A 22,713-nucleotide genomic window follows, 5' to 3' on the forward strand; every position below is an offset into this window, starting at 1 on the left:
GGTCCTAGTATGGCCTAGCTCCTCTTTGGAAGAACGTCTTGGGTGCAGACCCCTGTAGCTTCGGTGCCAGGGACAAGATGACAGGGATATTGGATTTTGTCAGGTGAGGGGGGTTTGGTGTGAGCTGAGGGTGTGTAGGAGAGGCCCCCTTCTGTCTGGACAGCTGAGCCCAGGCCTCGGACAGGATCCCTGGGCGCCAGCCTCTTCTGTGGACTGTGGGAGGCGGAGTCTCCAGAGCCGCACCCTGCCTGGATTCAGTCCCACCTATGGCCCTGAGGGTGCCCACCAAGGGACACTGTCCCAGCTTTGTTCCTACTTCCCATGTACATTGTCAGCCCTGCTAAGGCCTTGTCTCTGAAAAGTGAGGAGCTGTCATAAGTGATTTATAAGGCCCTTGCCAAGCCCACCTCCATCCTCTTTCTGCTTTAATGACTGACCCCCATGTTACTTCTCAGGGCATTTCACAGAGATTTGAAAGTCACTCCTAGAGACTACTGGGGCCCCAGGGCAGTTTGCCCTGAGAATACTGGCAACATCTGATGTTCGGAGAGTGTGGATCGTGTGCCAGGCATGTGCTTGGCACTTCCCGGATATCACCTCCTGGGCTCCTCTCACCAGCCTTTGAAGTGGGGGGCTGGTGTTACTCTGACGCACAGATCATGAGTCCGGGGCTCCCCGAGCCCAAGGAACTTGCCTGAGATCACCTAACCACTAAGAGTGGTGTGTGCCCCCAGCTCCTACCGCTTCCCTGTCATGCTTCTCACATGGGAGTAGGGTTGGGGGGAGGTTGGTGGCTCGCATCTCCAACCCCCTCAGCCCAGTTATTAAGTTAAATACCATCTGCTTTCAAAGCCCAAGGAGGCCATCTATGCTGGGGAAAAGGGGGGTGGGTGGGAAACCACCATCAAATTCCCAACTAGCCATAAAAATGGATGCAATTTATTTTTTTCTGGCATTCCAATTACATAGATGTTTGTCGCCAGCTGTTTGTTCTAACACGGAGTGTTCTCTCAGCTGCTGTTTCTCTTCTCCCATTTGACATTGTTAGGCCACAAGTCTGGCAGGGCCTGGGTTGGAGGGGTCATTGGCTGGGGAGCCTCCCAGGTGAGCTGAGCTGGCTTTCCCTGAACATGGACCGTGCCTCTGATGTTCCCCGGGTGGTCTCGAGGCGAGGCGGGGGAAAGGCTGGGGTGCTGCTTCCTCCCTCTTTTCACACTTTCTGCCCCTTTCCTCCTCGTCTCTCTTTCTCCAAATTACTCCCCACCCTCAACATGCTCTCCCAGGCCCCACCCTTCTCCCCAACACACTGGGAATGGATGAAAACCTGGGGTTTCCGACTTAGGAAGAAAAACCAGCTGTTCCTGCTCAGAAAGTCTCTGAGACATGGGAAGTCCCCTCTGATGCGCTAACTGACAACCTTAAGGAATGCAGAGAACCCCGGAGCACCTCTGAGCCAGGTTCCTCTCTGGAAGCCCCTGTGGAGGCTCAGTGGCCCTTGGGACGCTGAAGAAGGAGTGTCTGTGTAGGGTGGGGGCTAACCCCAGAGAACGCTGTAGTTCTTTCTGGTGCTCTGTAGTGCTACCATTTTCTGGTGCTCTGTAGTTCTAACAGGAACGCACACTATGGCGGCCCTCAGCAAAACTGTGAAGTAGGCAAGTGCAGATCTTTGGGGCCAGAGACCTGGGTTTGAGTCCTGGCACTGTCACTTCTCGCTCTGTGGACTTGGGCATGTTACTTGACCTCCCTGATCCCCAGTCTTCTCATCTGTAAAGTGAGAGCACACAAATCTGCCTTGCTGCCTTGCTGAAAGGATTAAACAAGACCCCATAAGAGAAAGGGCTGGTGTGTTCTCGCTGAGTGCCAGAGAGGAAATCTCATGAATTTATAGCTACAAGGTAACAACTTAATTGGAACCCCAGGAAGGAACAGCTCAGAAAAGGGCAGTGCCAGGGTGGGTGAATGACCAGCCAAAAGGCAGATGGGGAAGGACCAACCTTTCTGAGTGACAGATTCCTTCCTCTCTAGCACTTCAGCCCAAACCCCTGGTTCTGCACCCTTAGCATGGGGTGCAGCCTGCAGCCCATCCAGAAATCCTCGGATTTCAAAGTGCAGGGAGTCATACCAAGAAACGTGCATAACATGTGGTCGTACAATAATGCTAATCAGCAGTGCAGCAGATCACCACCACCAAGCACATCAACCATGTGGTGAGTGCCATCGTGTCCCCTTATGGGCACTCCACTCACATTATCTCTACCCCGTGTTATACTAACCCCAAAGTTGGGACCACTTCCCTCATTGCACAGATGGAAGACTGAGGCCAGGAGAAGGGCGTAACTTGCCTGGGGCCACATGACCAGGAAGTGATGGAGCTCAGTTTCCAGCCTGTTTTATCTCTTTGATTCTGAGTTCTGAGCTCTTCAGTTCTTGAGGCCAGCCCACTGCCTGAAGCTCACACACTGCCCAGCACAGTGGCCTGTGCCCAGGAGGCCCCCAGCAAGTGCCTGGTGCCGAGCCTTGCCCGGAGCAACAGCTCTTATGTAAGTAGCCCGGCTGCAGTGTGTGGAGGCTTCATTTAGCTGTGGGGAGCCAAGAGCCTGCTGGTGGTGGCCCTGGTGGTGGTGAGGGGTGGGTTGGGCAGGGAGGTGTCATCAGCTGCGGGCACCCCCAGCTGTGTGCCGCCGGTGAGGCCTGACACCAGGTTAAGTCGCCTGGCGGCCTCTGGCTGCAGCTGGGAGCGCGCCTGGTTCGCATTCGGGTGCTGTGGTTTTGATTAGCTGTTCTGCGAGGCGGGCCTGCTGGTGAGTCCATGGGAGCTCCGCTGGAACAGAGGGTCCCCCGCCCCGCCGCCGCGGCCCCCCCTCCTGGCAGCCCCAGACTCCAGATGTTCCGAGCACTCGCTGGGAAGGCCTGCTGGCGCCACGGAGGGCAGAGGGCAGGGAAAGCACGCGAGCTGGAAGCCCAAGCACTCAGTCACCGCAGGCCTTGGCAGCCCGCCCGGCCCTCTGCTGGCACATTCCCCAGCTCTCCCCTGGCCATCTGTTCCCAAAAAACCCTTTCAGAGCCTCATCATCACTCAGGATACAACAGCGCGAGCAGCTGGTTTGGAGGCAGCAGGGAAAACCGTGCAAAAGGTTCTTTGTGAGAGAGGAAGCTCGCTTATGAATAACAGGACTGGATGCCGTAAAAGTTGGCGGCTGGAATTCTTGTTTCTCAGGCGCCGCGGTTTTCTCTTGACTTTTTATCTCTGGTTTTTATTTTTTTCCCATTTTCTTTTAATGTTTCTTCCTCTTCTCACATCAGTTGTGACTTTTTTACCTCCTCTGTGAGCCCGAAAGCCACCTCATTAGTGCTCCTGACATTGCCGAACTTTTCTTGTCTCAAGGCTGTTGTCATTGGGGATGGTTGGAAGTGACTGTTTTCCTAAGAAAACAGCTAGAGGGGACATGGGAGCAAGAAGGTGCTTGGGAGGGCACGTCAGTGGTGAGGTTCAAAACAGGCAGCGCCGTGGCAGAGTCGTTCTGCTGTCACCCTGAATAAACCCTGGGCATACAGATGAGAACAACGTCTCCTCAGAGGGAGGGTCTGGGAGACCGGACACCATGCAGAGACCCCCATCAGCTCATCTGAGAGCTTCACGGAGATGTTCTGGGAGGACAGTCACATTCATAAATACCCCGGTGCCTCGGCCCCGCCGCTGATTGCAGCATGACATGAAGCCTTTTTAAAGAACTGACTGCTGCTGACAATGACTTCTGGGAGATGTCTGCCCGGAACCTGGGCACCTCCTGGGAGTAGACACTGGGTGGCCTGTCAGGGGCTGTGGGGTCCTGGGGCAGGGCCGACAGCTGAAAAGCCAGCCCCGGGGAGGAAAGGAGAAAAGGGCAAGGCTGAGCTGCTTTCCTCACAGCCCCTGGACCCTGAGGGAGGAGCTGAGTCGGGCCTGGGTCTGCCATGTGTCAGACAGTGGTGATGTGATGGGGGGACACAGGTCAGGGGCAGGGTACTGGGAGTTTCCCTTTCCTTTCTCAGTTCTTTGCACCCATTTTCCATGGGCTGCCTCCCAGATCCAGAAGCCCCAGCAGCCCCTCACCCCAGCAGTGGAAAAAGCCCATCATCGACACGGCTGTGGGTGGCCAGCTTTGCAAAAGCCTCACATTTGGAGCTTTGGAGGGTGTTTTGCGTTTCACCTTTACACAGGCGCCTGCACCTCATTCCTCTTGCCCTCTTCTCGGCTTTCCTCCCACTTCCAGTAAGAGAGATGGCAGCTCTGGCAGGACAAAATATTGATGTTTATCGCAGTTTTAGGGCCATTCATCTCACCTGGGCTCAGCGCAGGCCCATGGGATCCTCTCTCCTTGAGTGACCTCTGGGGGCAGGTATCTGGTTTGGATGCTGGAGCTGGTCCCTACTCTGCCCTTGGGGGCTGTGCGGCCGGGTGCTCAAGTGTTTTAACCTCAGGACCCTGATTAGTTATCATGAAGCTACCCCGCCAGCTCCTGGGTCTGTTCACGGATCAATGGCATAAAGAACATAACACTGTTTTGAAAAATCTGCTCTCCCTCCCGTGTGTCCTGCCCAAGAAGTTGGTCTTCATGGGGCCAAAGGCAAGGAGGACCTGAGGAAGGAAGAGGAACCACTGTCCCCAGCTCCTGGCACGGCATGGAGTCAGCCTAGTGACCAGAAATTGCTTTTGAACTCTGAGGCTTCCAGAGGACAAGAGGAAGAGGAGGATAGGGCTGCCCTGCCCACTGCTCAGCCTTGAGCCCTGCACCTGGCACAGTGTGAGGTCTCAAACAGAGGGTGTCAGCAGGCCCTGGCTCCCCACACCCCATCCTTAAACAGGCTGTGCCCTTTCTACCTGCCCCAGCAGACCAGAAAGCAGTTTCCATGGGAAACAACAAATTTTCCTTGTGCTCCCGGGATAAGTGTTTCTAGAGGGCAAAGTCGGGAGCCATTCTCTCCTTTAACACCTTGCCACCTCTGCCCAGAATTCACAGCCACCGGGGCCTGTCTTAGCTGCCCTGGCTGTTAGCCCCCCCAGAACCCCTCTTGGCTGCTCTGCTGAAAGCTGGTCAGACTGCCTCACTCCATCCCCTGCTTAGCTCCCCTAAGACCTAGGGGGCTCCCTACTGGCCAAGGGACAAGGCCAGATTCAACAGGACACCTGATGGGCCTCCCAAATGACCTGACCCTGGCCGGTCACTCCCTGTGTCCCAATTTACACCCCAGCAGCACAGAACTCCTCGCCCAAAGGGGCTATTTTTGGCCTCTGTGCTCATGCCATCCCTTCTGCCTGGAATGCCCTTCTCCGCTGTCTGTCTGGCTAACTCCTGCTCATTCTGGAAGGCTCAGCTCCTCCTGAAAGCCCTCCCTTACCCCGACCCCAGCTTCTTCCTCAGGGCATCATAGCACAGGGACGCTTTTGGTCTAATTCAGGAGAGCATCATGTGATACACTTTTAAAGTAATGACTTAAAATGTTATACAATATGAAACTCTATTATGTGGTATGTTAGATTTCATGCCATTACATTGCATTATATTATATGTTTAGGTGGTGTGCTGTGTGACATAGGGTGTGGTGTGATATTGCATCCCGTGGCCCTATGTTACACAGTGTCGGATTAGTGCCTGTGTCTCTGGCTAGACTGTGAGCCCGTTTCTCTTTGTGTCCCATCTTCTGGCGCATACTAGGGCCCCCAAATAATGACACACCATTCTTTCCACTACAGTCCACACTGCGAGGGCTGAAAGTCCCTATGCTGATGGCAAGGGACATTCCCTTCTAGGGAAGGATTAACTGAGGGCTTTAGGACACAGCTAGGGAGATGCCCCTGGGCTCTCCTGTGCTCCAGCTGGGCTCACTCCCTTGTTCCCTTGAATCTGTAAGGAAAGCATTGTGTTTCAAATAACTAAAACCCCTCAAGCAGCAGCTTAAATTAACAGGGGCTGTCATTTTTCATAGTTCAGAAGTCAGCTGCTCCCTGGGATCCAAGAGTCCAGGCTTCTTTTGATCTTTGCCTCATGGCTGCAGAGTGGTTGCCACAGCACCAAGCTTTTCATCCTCAAGCTGCATCTACAGTCAGGGCAGGGTGCCATGCTAGGAAGAGTGTTTCTCCTCACCAGGGCAGTCAGCCTTGCCCAGACAGCCCCTCCCTTCTTCCAAAGGAAGATGCTCCCCTCGAACCCGAGAAAAACATCAAGGTCTGTCAGCTGGGAGGGCAGCAGAGAAAACAGCCACGTGGCTCATGCCTGGAGGGTTGACCCTGATTTGTGACAAGGTGGTTTTCTTCCCAGGGAGCTAACCATTGTCGTTATCTTAACCACAGTGTCAGAGCCCCACTTCTTTGAGCTTGCTCAGTCCTCACCACAGTCCCACAAAGTGGGTGTCACCAACCCCATTTTCAGGTGACAGTGCTGAGGTTCACAGTACGGAAATGACCTGACTAGGCCCCCAGTGACCTCGTTCCTGTGCACAGCACTTTCCAGTTTGCAAAGCCCTCTCACACCCATGATTTTCTTGAATCCTAGAACAAGCTCCTGGGGTCCACATTATTAAACATGGGAGTGAGATGAGGCGAAGTCGCCCAGGCTCAAGCAGCTGGGCAGGGCTGGGTGGGGCCTGACAGGCTGAATCTAGGCCACCGCTGGCCTCTGTCCTCTGCTTTCTCAATGGTGAGGGTGTGAGCTTCATGGGTTGCCTGGCAGCGTGGGGCCTGAGGCTTGGAGGCACGGGTCTGAGTCTCAGCCCAACCACTCAGGAGATCTGTAACCTCAGGCACTTACCTTCAACAAGCTTCACTTTCCTCATAAAATATGGATAAAACCAGGTGAGGAGTGTTTGGGGAAATGAGGGCTGTGAAAGCATTTTGTCAACTGGAGGCACAGCACTCAGAGAGGGTCACTGGAGGCCACTGCTGGCCCGTCAAGAAGGTGGGCAGAGGGACCTAAGTGTCCTCTCCTCACCCAGTGACTTAGAGAATGTGAATGCATGCACACACACAGGTGTGCTGGCGTGTCCATAGGCCCCGTCTGTTGGGGTCCAGTGGAGGGCCTCCCACATGGTGGGCCGATTTCCCATGCACATGGGAAGGGGGTACCCCCTGGAAGGCGGCTGGTTGTCTTCAAGGATTTCAGAACTGTTCTCCCTGCACAGGGCCCAGGAGCCATTAAAGATGGCCCCTCAGTGGCAGGCAGGGCAGGGCAGAGCCAGGCAGCTGGGCATGTGGTGGGCAGCTCTGGGAATGAGCCGTGCGGAGCCCACCTGGAATCTGAGAGCTGCGACTGGGCATTGCTGGGAACTGTCAGTCCCCCTCTCAGCAGCTGTGCCTCCTGCCTCGCTTTCCTGCCAGCCCTGTTCCTGCCACCACCACGTACACACGAGTCCCTGCCACCACAGCCCACCCACCCCCTCCACACGCACACACAGGGGTTCTTCACTTGTTCAGTCTTTTTAGGTACATGAGTATTAAAAGATTGTGAAACATGAAGGGCCCTGCTCTGCACATCTACTTAAAAATAAGTCGCCAGGAGTGTTTACTCTGTGTCAGGTACTGTTCTAGTGCTGGGGGCATTTTGGAGAATAAAACAGAGGCCCCACCCTTCGGAACTCAGAGCTAAACTACAGAAAGGCTATGCATAAAAATTCAGAGGAGGGCACCTCGGGACGGTCTTTGGAGCCCACTACACTTAGTCTGCATACAGTTCTTATGAGCTTGACTCTCAGGTCCCTCAGATCTGAACGTCAGAACAAAAACAGCCTATGAGGGCAGGGGTCGGGGGGTCAGGTCCTGTAGCAGGTACAGAGATAGCACCCAGAATCAGCCAGCGGCCTCATCGAGTAAGAAGAAACAGACACGTGATAAAGAACAAGGCTAGAGGCTCAGAAGGACCGAGAGGCTGGGGGCCCCCTTAGTGTCAGGGCAGAGACCCCGCAAGCCTCAGGGACCTTGGAATTGTGTGTGCACTGATGTTCATGGACTTGATCTTGAGTTGTCAAGAGGAAGCTAAAGTACATCTAGTAACATCGGGCTGAGAATGCAGGGAAGTGCATCAGTTATTGGGAAAGGGCCCATCCAAGCTGTTTTGGCAAAGAAAACATGTGGCTTCCTTTCTCCAGGGAAGTTGGCTTCTGTGCAGGAGCCTGTTCTCCTAGGATGGTGGAGCTAGGAGGGCTGGGCTTCTCGTCTGTTTTGTTCACTGTGGGGTCCCCAGAGCCTCCAGTGGAGCCTGGCGTGGTCTAAACGCTTGGTAAACATTTGCTGGGTGAATGGAGCAATGGAAGCGTGAGGCAAGGCGGTGTTTTCAGTTGTTTTCCACAAATATCGAGGGGAAGCTCCTCTGTGCCCACACAGAGGGAGGCCCTGGTGATCTGAAGTGGAGACAAGGTTCCTGCCTTGAGTTACTGATGGGTAAATGGGGCGACTGAGGACCCTTCCTACCCCACCCCATGGAGTCTCTGTGCTCCGACATGTAGATACTAAGCACCCAGTGCTTGCCTTTGCAGCCATTGTATTCTTTATCTTCCTGACAAGCTCATGCAGTAGATACTATTATTACCATTTTATAGGTAATGAAACTGAGGCACAGAGAGGTTAAGCATCTTGCTCAAGGCCATACAGCTGGTAGAATGGGGAAGTCAGGATTCAAACAGAGGTCGTCTGGTGCCATAGCTGGCACATTGAACCACTGTGCTGGATTGTTTGCCAGTGAGTGTGCACATGTGTGTGTGTGTGGCAGTGAGTAAAGACCTCTAATCAGAGATGTCCCCACCCCCCACCTGGATCCCTCGGTGGCACCAGCATCTAGCTACGGGAGGGGCTTAGGGACAATGGAAGAGGCGGAGGGAGGTGTTCCTCATCTTAAAACTGCATCTGTATGGAATTTGGGCTTCCCAAATGGCTCATGGCCTCTCCAAACCACGGGTACCCCAGTGATCCTGAAGTATCCACAGCCGTGCTCCCTTCTGGGAGTCTCCTGGAGAAGCACTGTGATCTCTGCAAAGGTTTGCTGGCCAGCACTTTGGTGTGATTTGGCTTGTCTGGTTGGTGCCCATCAATCCCTGCTGTGACTTTGCAGTAAGGACTGGGGAGGGGAGGCGCTTCGAGAAGCAGCAGGGTGATGGGAGTAGTTCCCAGTCTAGAAGGAGGCAGGCCTGATGGGGACCCTCCACCGTGGTTGGGGCATGTGAACTTACATGTCATGTGGGGCTGTCTGTGTAAGGATTGTGAGCCAGGCCCACAGGGCAGGTGAAGAGCAGAGCCTTTCTCGCATGACTGGACCACCAGTCTGCCTATTGGTCTGCTTTCCTCCACCTTGGGTGCCTCCTCCAGCCTGAGTGGGCTGCCCCCTCCTGCTTGAGTGCCTCCTCCAGCCTGGGTGCCCCCTCCAGCCTGGGTGCCTCTTCTGGCTGTGCAGTGCGGCCATGGGCCTTTTGAGCTGCTGGCATCTGGAAGAGCAGTGAAGCCAAGTAAAATGACCGGACAGTGTCGCAGGACGGAAGCAGGTGGGAAGCCGCAGCAGCTGCCTGCAGCTTCGCCTGGGCCAGCTCGACCCTCACAGTGCCCCATGCTGGGGGTGAGCTGGGGTGGGGGCCAAGAAAGACAGATAGACTGGTGGACGTGGAGAGAAAAACAAAGAAGAGGCCAAGGAAGAGTTGGCAGAGACATATAGGCAGAGCACAGAGAGGGAGACAGCTCGGCAGCCAGAGAGAGTGGTCTGCAGCCTGAGAAGGCGTCGGCATGGTATGGCTGCCCCTGTAGGCCCAGTGGGCTCCTATGAGCTCCAGCCCTGGCCCTGGGGGTGCTGGGCCTCCCACTGCCAGCCACCTTCCCTTAGGCTCCAGGAGTCGAAGGCCAAGATTTTCTTAGAACCAAGTAGGTGACAGTTGGGCGGATGGCTTGGGGACCTGCTGTTCCTGTTTGCCTGTGAGGAAACTGAGGTCTGTAGGGGTTAAGGGTCTACCTTGCTCTGCTGCATCCTAGCAGTGTGGCCTAGGGCAAAGGAGGTCACCACTCAGGCCTCCCTTTCCTCATCTGCAACATGGGCACAGCGGTAGGCACCTCCCAGGAATTGCGAAAGACAGCACATGCAAACAAGTGCAGCATGTGCTTGGTAAGGGGCTGCCCTCTGTAAATGGTGACTCTGAGCACTGATGCATTTGCTTCTGTTCCCAGGCTCTGGGAGGATGGGGTGCTGGTGGTGGAGGTGTGTGGGGTAGGGGAAGGAACTGTGGCAATCACACCAACAACCATTCGTGGTGTAGGGGGATGTAGGAGGAGTTGGGATAAAGAGCTTCAGGAGTTCAGAGGAGGAACCCATCGTCCCCACCTTGCGTTGGGTGTGGGGCTGGTGGGGGTAAGAGGGTGGACATGAGCAGGCCCTCATTGTCCTGGACTAGGGAGGCAGCAAGGACTCAACTGACAACACCCAGCCCCAGCCCTGAACTTGTGGAACCTACATTCTAGTGGGTGGAAGTAACTCCAAGTAAGGCCCTGCAACACTGTGGAGTACATGGTAGGTGCTCAATAAATGCTAGCCTAGGATACCTGGGACCCAACAACACCTCTAGCATCTTACCACAGGAAGGGCTCCCCAGGTTACCTGCTCTCGTCCTCAACATTGCCTGATGCAATGATTGTTTCTTACTGATAGGAAAGTTCTTCTACACGGCCTTGACTGACTCTGAGGTTTGAACGCATCCATTGGCCTCAGTGAAGGAGGGCTTTGACCGCTGGCCCTACCTTGCTCCTGACCTGGGGCCTGTGGGGCAGCTGTCTGCACAGCATAGCTGAGGCTGTGCCAGTCCCCTCCTCTCTGGTGAGCAGCCTTGAGAAATACAGAAAGGACTGGGTGGAATCTGCAGCAGCAGCCAGCAACGGTGGTCTTCAGCTTTCCCTTAGAGTTAGACTGTAAGCTGCCCTAGTGCATGGGACAGGACTGGCCCTTATTAGGAACTAATACATCTTTGCTGAATAAATGACTTTTTCTCCCCATTTTTGGCCTCCAGGCCAACTGTCCTGGCTCACAAAAGGCTCTGGCCATAACTGAAACTCTTAGACACTTGGGACCTTGAAGGGCCCTCCCAGCCCGGACACAGCACTATCCTCGATTCATGCCCTGTTCCTGCCCCCCACAAATAGCAGCCAACTCCAACTGCTCATAAATTTCCTGCCTGTCATCCATGGTGCCCAGGCCAGGCAGGCAGGAGGTGCTGGGGGCTGACTGGTCCATACCTGCTTCCAGGTCCATGGGAGCTTGGAGGCCAGAAGCCCAGGCCTTGTGCCTGTGCCCAGAATAACCTCTGCAAAGCGTGGCCCTTGGAGAAGATGTGAAAGCAGATCTGTCAAATGCAAGGATGTCCAGGCTTGAGTGTTAAAGAAAACACCAATGCAGCTTATGATGCAGCTTGTACAGCGTAATTCCACTTTTCATAAAATACTGTATGTGAGTACGCATATGCATGGGAATAGCATATGGGACAGTAGTCACCCAAATGTTATCAGTGGTTTGCTGTCAGTGGAGAGATTAAGGTGATTGAAACAATTTTCTTTCTGTTCACTCTTCTGTATTTTCTTTTTCTCTTTTTTGAGGCAGAGCACTTTGGGAGGCTGAGGTGGGTGGATCACTTGAGGTCAGGAGTTCAAGACCAGCCTGGCCAACATGGTGAAACCCCGTCTCTACCGAAATACAAAAATTAACTGGGTGTGATTATATACGCTTGTAATCCCAGCTACTCGGGAGGCTGAGACTCGAGAATCATTTGAACCCAAGAGGCGAAGGTTACCGTGAGCCAAGATCACACCACTGTACTCTAGCCTGGGTGACAGAGTGAGATTCTGACTCAAAAATAAATAAATAAATAAATAAATAAATAAATAAATAAAGATGAGGAAATTGACCAGGCGTGGTGGCTCACATCTGTAATCCAAGCACTTTGGGAGGCTGAGGCTGGAGGATTGCTTGAGCCCTTAAGTTCAAGACCAGCCTGGGCAACAAAGTGAGACTCCGTCTCTACAAAAGATAAAAAAAACTAGCCAGGTGTGGTGGCATGAGCCTGTGGTCCCAGGTATACAGGAGGCTGATTGGGGAGAATCACCTGAGCCTGGGAGGCTGAGGTGGCAGTGAGCCTTGTTTGCACCACTGCATTCCAACCTGGGCAACAGAGCAAGAAGCTGTCAAAAAAAAAAAAAAAAAAAAAAAAGATGAGGAAACTGAGACTTGGAGCGGTTAAGCATTCTGCTCAGGGCCCCCCAGCTGACTTTGGGGCCAAGATGAACCCCAGTAAGAATCAAGAGCAGCATTCAGAGGCAAACATGCAGCCCCCTTTCTAGCCCACATACTGGTGTACTTAACAGTGAAAGGCCAACTAATACTGTGGTTTTTTAAAATTCTCTTCCCATGCCATATCTGCTCTTTTTTTCACCTTTTAGTTTTAAAATAACATTTGAAATCTGACTGCCCTGTTTAGGAAAGACCAGTTTAAAAAAAGTCAGGATTTCAGCCCCAATGGAAGTTTATTCCCTCCTGCATGTAGAAGGCTGTATCAAAATTGCTTAAATACAAAAAATGTATAATTTGAAATAGTGGAAAATGGTTAAGTAGGTAAAGTGGGTATCATAGACTGACAGTAAATGTAAAAGGTAAAATAACTTAAAGGCAGATAAAATCGTTTTTTTAAATACCCTAAAGTGGTAAAATTACCTGCAGTGCACAGAAGTGATCAGGAGAGGAAAACAATTAGAAGTTTGTTTTTTTTTTTAAACTGGAAATGAACAAAAGCATAAAGGATGCTAAATTGTTCCAGGGTTCATAACAATTACCACAACTTCCCTGAAAGTATAGATAGACCCATTTACAAAAACGCTCCATATTGCATTTGAAATAGGAGAAATATTTTGTAATATACAAAGCAACAGTGAGTAAAATGCCTGTGACTTGAAGTAGCTATGATTGAGTCAACCAGTATTTATTTGTTGTTGTTGTCTCCCTCTGACACCCAGGTTGGAGGGCAGTGGCATAATCTCAGCTCACTGCAACCTTTGCCTTCTTGGTTCAAGAGATCCTCCCACCTCAGCCTCTCAAGTAGCTGGGATTACAAGCGTGCATCACCGCACCCAGCTAACTTTTGCATTTTTAGTAGAGATGGGGTTTTGCCATGTTGGCCAGGCTGGTCTCGAACTCGTGACCTCAACAGATCCTCGTGCTTTGGCCTCCCAAAGTGCTGGGATTACAGGTGTGAGCCACTGTACCTGGCCCAGTATTTATTGAGATACTGCTGTGTGTTAGACACTGTTCTGGGCATTGGAGCTACAACAGCAAACAAAACAGGCCACATCCCTGCCCACATGGAGCTGGCATTCTGGCCATAAACAAGTGAACAGATAAAAAGATGACTTCTGCTTGTGATAAATGCTCCCACTTTGCCACACTGACCAAATCACCTTGCTCTGACTTGGCACGTCAGACTACCTGTGAGGCTATCTCATCTAGTCATTCTCAAGGTTAATTTTAGTAGCAGAACCTGTTGTTTAAAGGACATCTTCGGCCGGGCGTGGTGGCTCACACCTATAATCCCAGCACTCTGGGAGGCCGAGGAGGGCGGATCACCTGAGGTCGGAAGTTCAAGACCAGCCTGGCCGTGGAGAAACCCTGTCTCTACTAAAAATATAAAAAATTAGCCGAACATGGTGGTGCACACCTGCAATCCCAGCTACTCAGGAAGCTGAGGCAGGAGAATCGCTTGAACCTGGGTGGCAGAGGTTGCAGTGAGCCAAGGTCGCGCCATTGCACTCCAACCTGAGTAAAAGAGCGAAACTCCATCTCAAAACAAATAAAAATCAATAAATAAATATATAAATAAAGGACATCTTCCGTGGTGGTAGGGGTTCTGAGGACAGTAAACTAGGGAGTAAGCCAGACCCAGAGCCTTGGCTGGCAGCAGAAACACAAAAACCCACAAAGGGCCAGAGCTGGGGGGAATGAAAGCCTCTCACACTGTGCCCCTCACGTGGGACACAGGATGTTGCCAGGCGTTCCATGAAAGGGGTTCTGTGGTGTGGTGGTCACAGCGGGGATGCTTGCTATCCTCCATATTTGCAGTTATGCACCCCCACATGCAACCCACTCCACACACAGCCTCTTATGAAGAGGTATCATTGGCATCTTTGTCTCCTATCCCTTGGCCACAGCTGATTGGTCCAGGGGAATAAATCAGACCTAGGCTAGACCAATGGGCGCCCTCCACTGGGTCTCGGGGATTGGCATGCCGGGAGACCAGGCCAGTCGGTAGTCAGGGAGGAAGGCAGATACCTGCAAGTGACTGTTAGCAGGCATCTAGAGGGCAGGGCCACAGACTGCCCCTACTGACCTTTGCAAGCCCTTTGCTACCTTTCCTAAGACCTTCCCCTGGTCTCTGTGAAACGCCCTTTTGTAACTTTAAATGAGCTTCCCTTTCCTGGAGAGTTGAAGTGAGTTTCTGCTCCTCACAGTGCAGTAGCAATTACATGATCAAATCAGTTAGGAAGGCTGGCTACAGTGGCTCACGCCTGTAACTTTGGGAGGCTGAGGCGAGGGGATTGCTTGTGTCTGGGAGTTCAAGACCAGCCTGGGCAACATAGCGAGGCCTTGAATCTATAAAAAATAAAATCAAAAATTAGCCAGGCATGGTGGTGCATGTCTGTAGTCCCAGCTCCTTGGGAGGCTGAGGTGGGAAGATCGCTTGAGCCTGGAAGGTCAAGGCTGCGCTGAGCTGTGATCTTGCCACTCAGCCTAAGTCACTCAGCCTAAGTGACAGAGTGAGACCCTGTTTCAAAAAAAAAGTCAGTTGGGAAAATGGGTCATTAAAGCCGCACAAATTTCTTCGCTACAGGACTTTTCGGAGCCTTTGATATCGTAATACGTGCAGCGACTTTCCAAGTTGGGGTCAAGGTATGTGGTATTTCCCAAATTCATGGAATGCCTCACCTAGCTCGTGTTCCATAGAACACCTTTTGGGCAATGCCAATCTGCCTCCCCTCCCCTCACTGTACAAGTGAGGGAATGAAAGCACAGAGTGGGAGAGTGAGTTACCCAAGGTCACACAGCTGCTGAATTGCAGAGAAAGTCCTGGTACCTGAGGCCTCCCAGTGTTCTTCCCATTACATCCCAGTTGTCATAAGACTTCCTTGGATGGATGATGTATGTGCTGAGATTCCTGGGCCGAGGTGGTGGTGGTCCAGTGTAGACACCAGGAAAAGGGTGGGGTCAAGAACTGAAGATCAGGCCTTGGCCAGAGAAACCCCTGTCTCCTTTAATCTTGGATGGTAGCTGTGGCTTCAGCAGGGACTAAGAGCCAACAGAGGGCTTGGGGCTGGCCCCAGGCTGCCCCGACCGCCTTTACAGCATGGCCAGGAGGACGGCTCCAGCTAACCCAGCCTCCCCTTCTTCCTCAGGCCACGGGCAGGCTGAACAAGAGAAAAACTTTTTCTGCCCATGGCAGGGCCCGCCCAGGCAGCCAGCGCCGGGATGACGCGGGCTGTAAATCACCCCGTGGACCACAGACCCAGTGCCATCCCCACGGGTTTCCTTTCCGCTTCTTAATCCTCCTCCTCAGACTCGGTAACACAAAGCAGATTCCTGCTGGGGCCAGCCATGCACAGTGGGCTTGGAGAATGTGGCCTGGGATTTACCACATCAAGATGCTCCCGCCTCTCACTTTTCCTTTTCTCCCTCCTGAGCCACTATTAGCTGGAGAGCACTCCCTCCCTCTGGCCTGGCTCCCTCACCCTCCTTGGACCCCACTTCAGCCTTGCCCCAGCCTTGCATCTTGGCTGGCCGCCCCGGCCCGCGGGGCTCACCAGGGCCTGTGGTTAGCAGGCCCTCCAACGTCGTGGTTTGGCTCCATCCCGGCTCCCCAAGCCTCTGTCTCAGTGAGAGCAGCCTCTGTGTGGTAGAATGAACACTGCCGATCTGGATTCAAATCCTGGCCCTGGCAACTTCCAGCACTTCCTTCCCGGAGCCTGGGATTGCTCACTCATGAGAGGGGAGAATGAGAGTGCTCCCTGGCAGGTCGGAGGTGCCTGACAGATGTTTTGCTTTAAAAATAACTACTTATTAATAGCTGTTGGTTGAGGGTTGGAGCACGAATCAAAAGGGTGTTTGGAGTTGCTTTAAGAGGGATGTGCTGTACCAGGTTCAGGGACTTTGTTATTTTCATCCTGGTTGGATCTGGAGGTCTCACAGAGCCTCCCCACCAGCTCTGACCTCCCCAGAGAGCTAAAACCCCACAGCCCCCATGACCTTTCCCCCATCCCATTGCTTCCTGGTAGCCAGTTACAACCTCTGCTCAGCGCCAAGTTCAGCTGCCAGAATGAGGATTGCACAGATCAGGGCTGCAGGGAATTACAGGTGGTCTAACCCAGCAATTTTCAAACTGTGCTCCTTAGCACCCTGATTCTCAGACATGTCCCAGGCTCTCTGTTGGAAGGAATGCAGTAGGTCTCTGGGTCCCCCTCCCTCTGTGTCCCCTGACTCCACTGCACCACATAGACAGAACCATGTTTTCTGTACTAGCTAACACATACTTCATTCTCCTGCTTAGAAGGAGCTTTCATTGATCTGCTCCAGCCATGCCATTTTACAGATGAGGACACTGAGGCCTAGAGAAGTCAAGTGACTTGTTTGAGGTCACCCAGCTGGCAGGTGAATGTGCTACAATTAGAATGGGCCTTGTGACTCCTAGGACAGCGCAAGGAAGCTGCAGACGGCCATTCCAGTGGGGCTGAGCCTGCAGAGGAGCCTGCCACCCCAGGTGGGGACGGGCCTCTGAGATCCCTCAAAGGGGTGGCCCTGGGGATTGTGGTGTCAGCCCCAGGTGTTCCTGAGCTTCCAGCGGCCCTGGCTCCCACTCCCCACCGTGGTCCTCTTCTTTCCCCAAACCAACCAAAACGCAAGGCCTCTGAAATGCAGCACTAAGGAGGAGGGGGCAGTGTGGGCTCTGGAGGCAACCAGGCCTGGGTTTTAATCCTGGCTCTTCCACTTATCGAACCCTTCAAGATGGAGGCCACTGCCTGGAGGACTCAGTGAGGGGACATTCTGCAGGTGTCCGGAAACAGGAACCAGGTGGAGTAGGGGCAGCTTCTAATGGCTGGTCATGTCTTTCAGGAGTGACTGGCTGCGGGCGAGACCAAGGCCACCACTGTGGGCCCTCCTTCCAGTCAGGCCTGAGGACAAGGTGAGCTCGCTGAGTCCAGCCTCGTGGTCTTCTCCAAGATGCCGCCAGACGCCCGGCCTACAGCCTGTCAGGGTCGGATCGGAGCACGTCTGCCTCCCTCTCCCCTCCGCCCTCACCCAGCCACTCTGAGGCTGCTTTGCACTTTGCCCTCTGCCTGGTGGGGAGGGGAGAGCTCAGTCCCCTACTCACTCAGAGCCCAAGGCCCACTGTCCAGCTGCAGAAATTCATTGCCAAAGATTCGACAGAGACACCGAAGGAAGTGGGGTGATGAAACCCCACAGCGAAAAGCCACACCGTTGCTCTGTGACTTTTACTCCTCCTGTTGCCTGAGCCCCATCTCAAGCCGAAGATGAGTCAGCGGTTCTGCCAGGAGCTCATGGAAGGGATGGGCATTTGATGAGCCCTGGGGCACCGGGCCCTCTGACCTGGCGCTCTCTCTCCACCAGGCCTTGCACTGACTGAGTGCAAGACAAGTCTTAGGGGCTGTGAGAGGGAGGCTGGGGTGCCTGGGCGGGGCCAGGAGTGGGGCCTGAGTTCCCTGCCCACTCTTTCCGCTTCATTGGCTGCCCAGGCCGCCAGCCCCAGTTCTCAGTGTCCCCTGGGTCCAGGCTCCTTGGGCCCTGAGCATCACCAGAAGGGAGTAAGCAGGGAGAGAAGCAATGTTACTGCCTCCTCTACACCAGGGACTTGCACCAGACCCGCTACCTACGGGTCTTTGCTCCCCCAGCCAGCCTCTCCTCACCGTGACCCATCCCCATGGGCCCCCATCCCAGGCAGCCAGCACCATGGGCGGTCCCTGCCATGGACAGAAAGAGTTTTTCTCTTGTTTACCCTGCCCGTGGCCTGAGGAAGGAGTAGAGGCTGGGTTGGCTGGAGCCGTCCTACTGGGCAAGATGGAGCCCCACTTGGAGGACGGTGGTCTGTTACAGGGTGTGCAGGGGCAGAGGAGGAAGGGACCAGGGGACTGGGCCAGTATGTGGAGGACGGGAGCCGGGGGGCATGTTCAAAGCCAAGGCCTGCCCCTTCCTTGTGCTCAAATGGCCAAAGCTGTTCACGTCTGTGCTCAACCATCTGCTTCAAATTGAAGTAAAAGCCCCAAGATGTCAAGAAAACACTTGTGTTGAGTGGACTCTGTGGGTGACCAGGACTTTGGCTGGTCATCGGCTGGGGAGTGTGAGGGAGGGGGTCGGTCTCTAGTGACAGGTTGAGAGCCCTTCAGGAGCAAGTGCTGTGTGAGTGAGAGTGTGTGTGTCTGTGTGTGGAAGGGGGTAAAGGGTGGTTCTCATAGTAGTCTCAGCCTGGACTAGTGACCAGGAGGCCTGGTCAGGAACACATGAGGAGCCCTCTCTGTCCACACTGCACTCATTCTGCACCATGTATTTATGAGATGGGGGCCCCTATTATTAACCCCATTTCACAGGTGAGGAAACTGAGGCCCCAAGGAGACAGGGCCAGTTGGTGACAGAGCCAGTTGTTGAATCAGGATGGCTTCACTTCAAATCCTGTGCTCTCAAAACTTTTCCAGCCCCATCACCAGTCCCAGCCCAAAGTCTCTGTGTGGCCTTATCACTTCGCTTCACCTCAGTGGGCCTAAGGTAGGGACAATAAAGGCCCACTGGGACTGGGGGAAGGGGTGATAAGATAAAAAATAGGAGAGCACTGTCAAGGCAGAAGGGACAGGGCTGGCCAAGGAAAGGGGGATAGGAGGGGACCAGAGGCTGCAGCCATGCAGGACACAGTTTGTCCCTTGGTTTCACCAGTGTCACTTTCTCGTCTCTGCTGCCTGACTCCTGGGCTGGGCTGGGGCTGGCTGCAGGGAGCCCCCCTAGTGTTTCTCAGGCTGGCCCTTTACCGAGGACCGTAGTGTCTGTGCTGTCCAGGATCCCTGGACTGGCACAGAAACAGGGGACCCAGGTGGCCCTGAGCACCCTCAGAGCAAAGGTGCTCTGGATGCAGACGGGACAGAGTGGGCATGGAATGGGGCCAGGAGGGTCCGTTAGGAAGGTTCAGTCACCCTGTGACCTGGCACAGATAACAGCACCGCTCTGTTTTCCCTCGGAGCCTCTGAGTAACCCTGACGGTACTTCCTAAGGAAGCAGGACATGGGGACCGACCAGCATCTAACTGTTGACATAGAGGACGCTTTCTATTACTAAAGGGAGTGTACTCCATTCTGCTGCCAAGGGAGCAGACTCATGGCCTTACCACCCAGAAACAGCCCATCCTCCACCTCCCATCCCCCTCCTGCATACATATTTCCTTACATACTTCCCTTGCATTCTGAAACGTCATTGATGACCAGCTGCCTGTCAGATACTAAGACAGGCAGGGGGAATGAAGAGATGGATCTAGTGTAGTGCGTGGCATCATGGAGCTCCGGGTTCTGTATGGACGGTGGGACAGACAGGTAGACAAGCAAATAATTATGATTACATTCAGATGACTAAGGTGTTGTTGGGAGCTTCAGGAAAGGAAGAACTAACTCCTGGGGAGGTTCTCAGGAAGGATTTTCCTGGAAAGTAGCCATGGGACTTGGGTCTTAAAGGGTGAGTAGAAGCTTTCCGAGCAGGGGAGTAGGAGAAGGGCTTTCTAGGCAGAGGAGCACTCAGCACTGGCAGGAAATTGGAATCGCCAAAGGAGATTATTACATATTGATATGAAGTATTGATGCCCAATTTCATCTCTAGAAATTCTGAGGTATTGGTCTAGGGTGTGGCCTGGTCATTGGGATTTTTACAAGCTCCTCAAGTGATCTTAATGTGCAGGCAAGGTTGAAGCTGCTGGTCTAAGTGAAGTCTGGTCTACGAAAATAAAGTGACTTCGAGCCATGGATTTGGGAGACAGGCTGTGGGTGAATGCATGTGTGTGTACACATATGTATGTATGTGGATGACTAAATGCATGCTCTCCTCTCCTTTCCCAGCTTCCTCTCCAGCACAGCAACTTGTGTTCATATGCATACACACGCACACTCCCTCTCATGGGCACATGCACACCCACACACACACTCATGTACATTTCCAGAAAATGGAATTCTATTTCAGATAGATTCAGATTCCACCAGCAATCTTCTAAACAGTTTTATGCAGGCAGCCATTCAAGAAGACTCTCAGCAAAATATAAATGATGAGGAGCTGCCCTCATGGGGCCTGTGAAAGCGCTTTGCAGTCCAGCCTCTGGTTTGTGGTCACAGAGTCACCTGCACACTCTCCTTGCTTTGTCTGCTCTGAGTCACCAGGCACAGGCCTTAAAGGGATGAGGGGACCCTCTCCAGGGGCCCACAAGATCTTCATGGGTGTGTCTGCATGAAGCCCCACGTGTGCACACCCATCTTCATGCGTGTGTGCCAGCCTTCTGCTCTCTGCAAGACAAAACCAGAAAGAATGGCTCTGGGAGTTGGAGATCTCAGCTCACAGGCCAAGCTTTGCAAGACTCTCCAAAGACTGCCCACAGACTGTGCTGCTTCCTGGGTCTGGCTTGAGACTATTCCAGAAGAGAGGGTTAAATTCCGGAGATGAGGTTTTGAGCAAGTGTCCATCTCCCCACACCATGCTCCTTCCTGTCTCCATGGCCACATCCTTCAAGGCTCTGTGCTGTTCTCCTTTTTTCTGGATTTCTCCACCTCCAACAAATTCCCCTTTCTCACAGCTAGCGGAGGCATGAGTAGGCAGGTCCCAGGGGCCGGGAACTGGGTAGCATTGCCGTGTGCAGGTACAAATAGAACTCTCTGCTCAAGAGCTGGCCGGTGAGCCTGGATAGAGGCACAGGTGCAGCTAATTAGGATAAGACGGGCCGCGCTGTGGTCAGCCGTGGGAAGCCGGCTGGGGGCTGGAGTTGGGGTTACACCTGCATCCCTCCTATGCTGCTTGCTGAGCCACGAAGTGGTCATTGCCAGCCGTCCAGGCAACAAACAGCAAGACTCAGACATCGTCAAGGACACCCTTCGAGTGGATCTGTACCGTCGTCGCTCTCTTCCTGCCCTCTTGCTGCCCCGCCACCTTCACAGCTGCTTTCTGTTTCCTGGTTCCAGGAAGACAGCGGGGCACAGGGTCCCTGCTTTGTGGGGAGGGGCTGGCTTCACCCTTTGCCCCCGGGTTTTGCTGTCCCATGTGTCTCCCTTCTGGTGACCCAGACCCCAGACAAATTATGCCTGCCTTCCTGAAGCCAGGCACCCCGAGGAACTTGGACAAACAATGACAGTGTTTTCCAGAACTGTGGGTATGTGTCTAATCTCAGATAGTACTATAAATTCCTGGAGAGTAAAGTTTGGATCTAATTCAACCCCTGATCCTCGAAAGGGCCTTCTTGCAAAGTGTATATATTGGTTTCTTTGCTGAATGAAGGAATAAAACATGGAAAATGTGATAATGCACTCATTTTTGTTTTCTTCCTTCCACAAGTAACTCCCAAGCATCTAATTTGTTCAAGACCTGGAGAAAACAGGACCCAGGCCAGGTGATCTTTTATATGGCTTTGGAGAGGCTTGAAGGGAGAGGGGCTTAGAGCCGAGAGAAGGCTGGCCATGGACTTTTTGCTGTTTATGTGGCCGAGCCTTTGAGAGCTGAGCGAAGAGGACAGCATCGCGGCACACGTGCCAGCACACAGGCTCTGAACGAAGGGTTGTTGAATGTGGAGATGAATGAGTGAACGGAGGACAGCATCGCGGCACACATGCTGGCACACCGGCTCTGAACAAACGGTTGTTGAATGTGGAGATGAATGAGTGAACGTTGCCTCCTTACAGCCCCACCTCGGACATCACTAACCAATAGTGGCTGTTTTTCTGGAGGGGCTCCCACGCTGCCTGAATTCCGCTCCAGACAATGCTCCAAGCAGTTACTACTGATCAATTGGAGAGATGAGCTCCTTCTGCCACCCTGGTCCTGAGGCCTCCCTGGAGTGGGCCAGCCTCCTTGGGCCACCCCAGCATGGTGTGTTTGAGGTTATGTCAGGAGTTCACCTTCACTGTTGTTCACGGGCCATGTGGCTGCCTCCTGACTGGCCTCCCTGTCAATGGTCTGTCCCTTCCAACCCTGCCTCTGCCATGGCTGATTGAGGTTTATTTCCAAACTTCCTCACTGGGCCCATCGCCTCCAGACTACAGCCCAGGCTCCTTAGCTGCCCATCATGATGGTCTCATGTGCCCTCCAGGTCCACAACATCTCCCTGTCGCCAGCAGGTCTCGGCATGCCCACAGCTTGGCCATCTGGAGGTGGTGGCCGAATCCCATCCTCAGATATCATTAACAGCCCCTCTTCCTCAGCCATGGCCCTGTGTCCTTCTCTCTGGCTGCCCATGAAACAAGATTCTTTCTGACCTTAATGTTTGTTGCAAAGGAAACAGTTCCTTTTTGTCCTGATATTACCTGTTGTTGTGTCCCGCCTAGTGCCTGGGTGCCTGGGGAACTCTAGTTCTTTCAATCACCGGACAGAGAGGCCCTACTTAACCTGACAGCAACAACCTAGGTGGTCACCTTTCTGCTCCCGGAGCTCATCTTTT

At 53.3% G+C, this 22,713-nt stretch overlaps 1 protein-coding gene across 1 annotated transcript in view; it reads left to right on the forward strand.

The window, feature by feature from the left end:
• Positions 1 to 21,583, forward strand: part of ATOH8 (atonal bHLH transcription factor 8) — a 37,635-nt gene extending 16,052 nt beyond the window's left edge. The window contains 2 exon segments of the mRNA XM_017856323.1: positions 14,872 to 14,930; positions 17,145 to 21,583. Of these exon segments, the coding sequence (XP_017711812.1) occupies positions 14,872 to 14,898 (27 nt within the window). The 3' untranslated portion in view covers positions 14,899 to 14,930; positions 17,145 to 21,583.
• The last annotated feature ends 1,130 nt before the right edge of the window (positions 21,584 to 22,713 follow it).

This window comes from Rhinopithecus bieti, unplaced genomic scaffold (genome assembly GCF_001698545.2).
Source record: "Rhinopithecus bieti isolate Rb0 unplaced genomic scaffold, ASM169854v2 scaffold_44368, whole genome shotgun sequence".
NCBI lineage: Eukaryota > Metazoa > Chordata > Mammalia > Primates > Cercopithecidae > Rhinopithecus > Rhinopithecus bieti.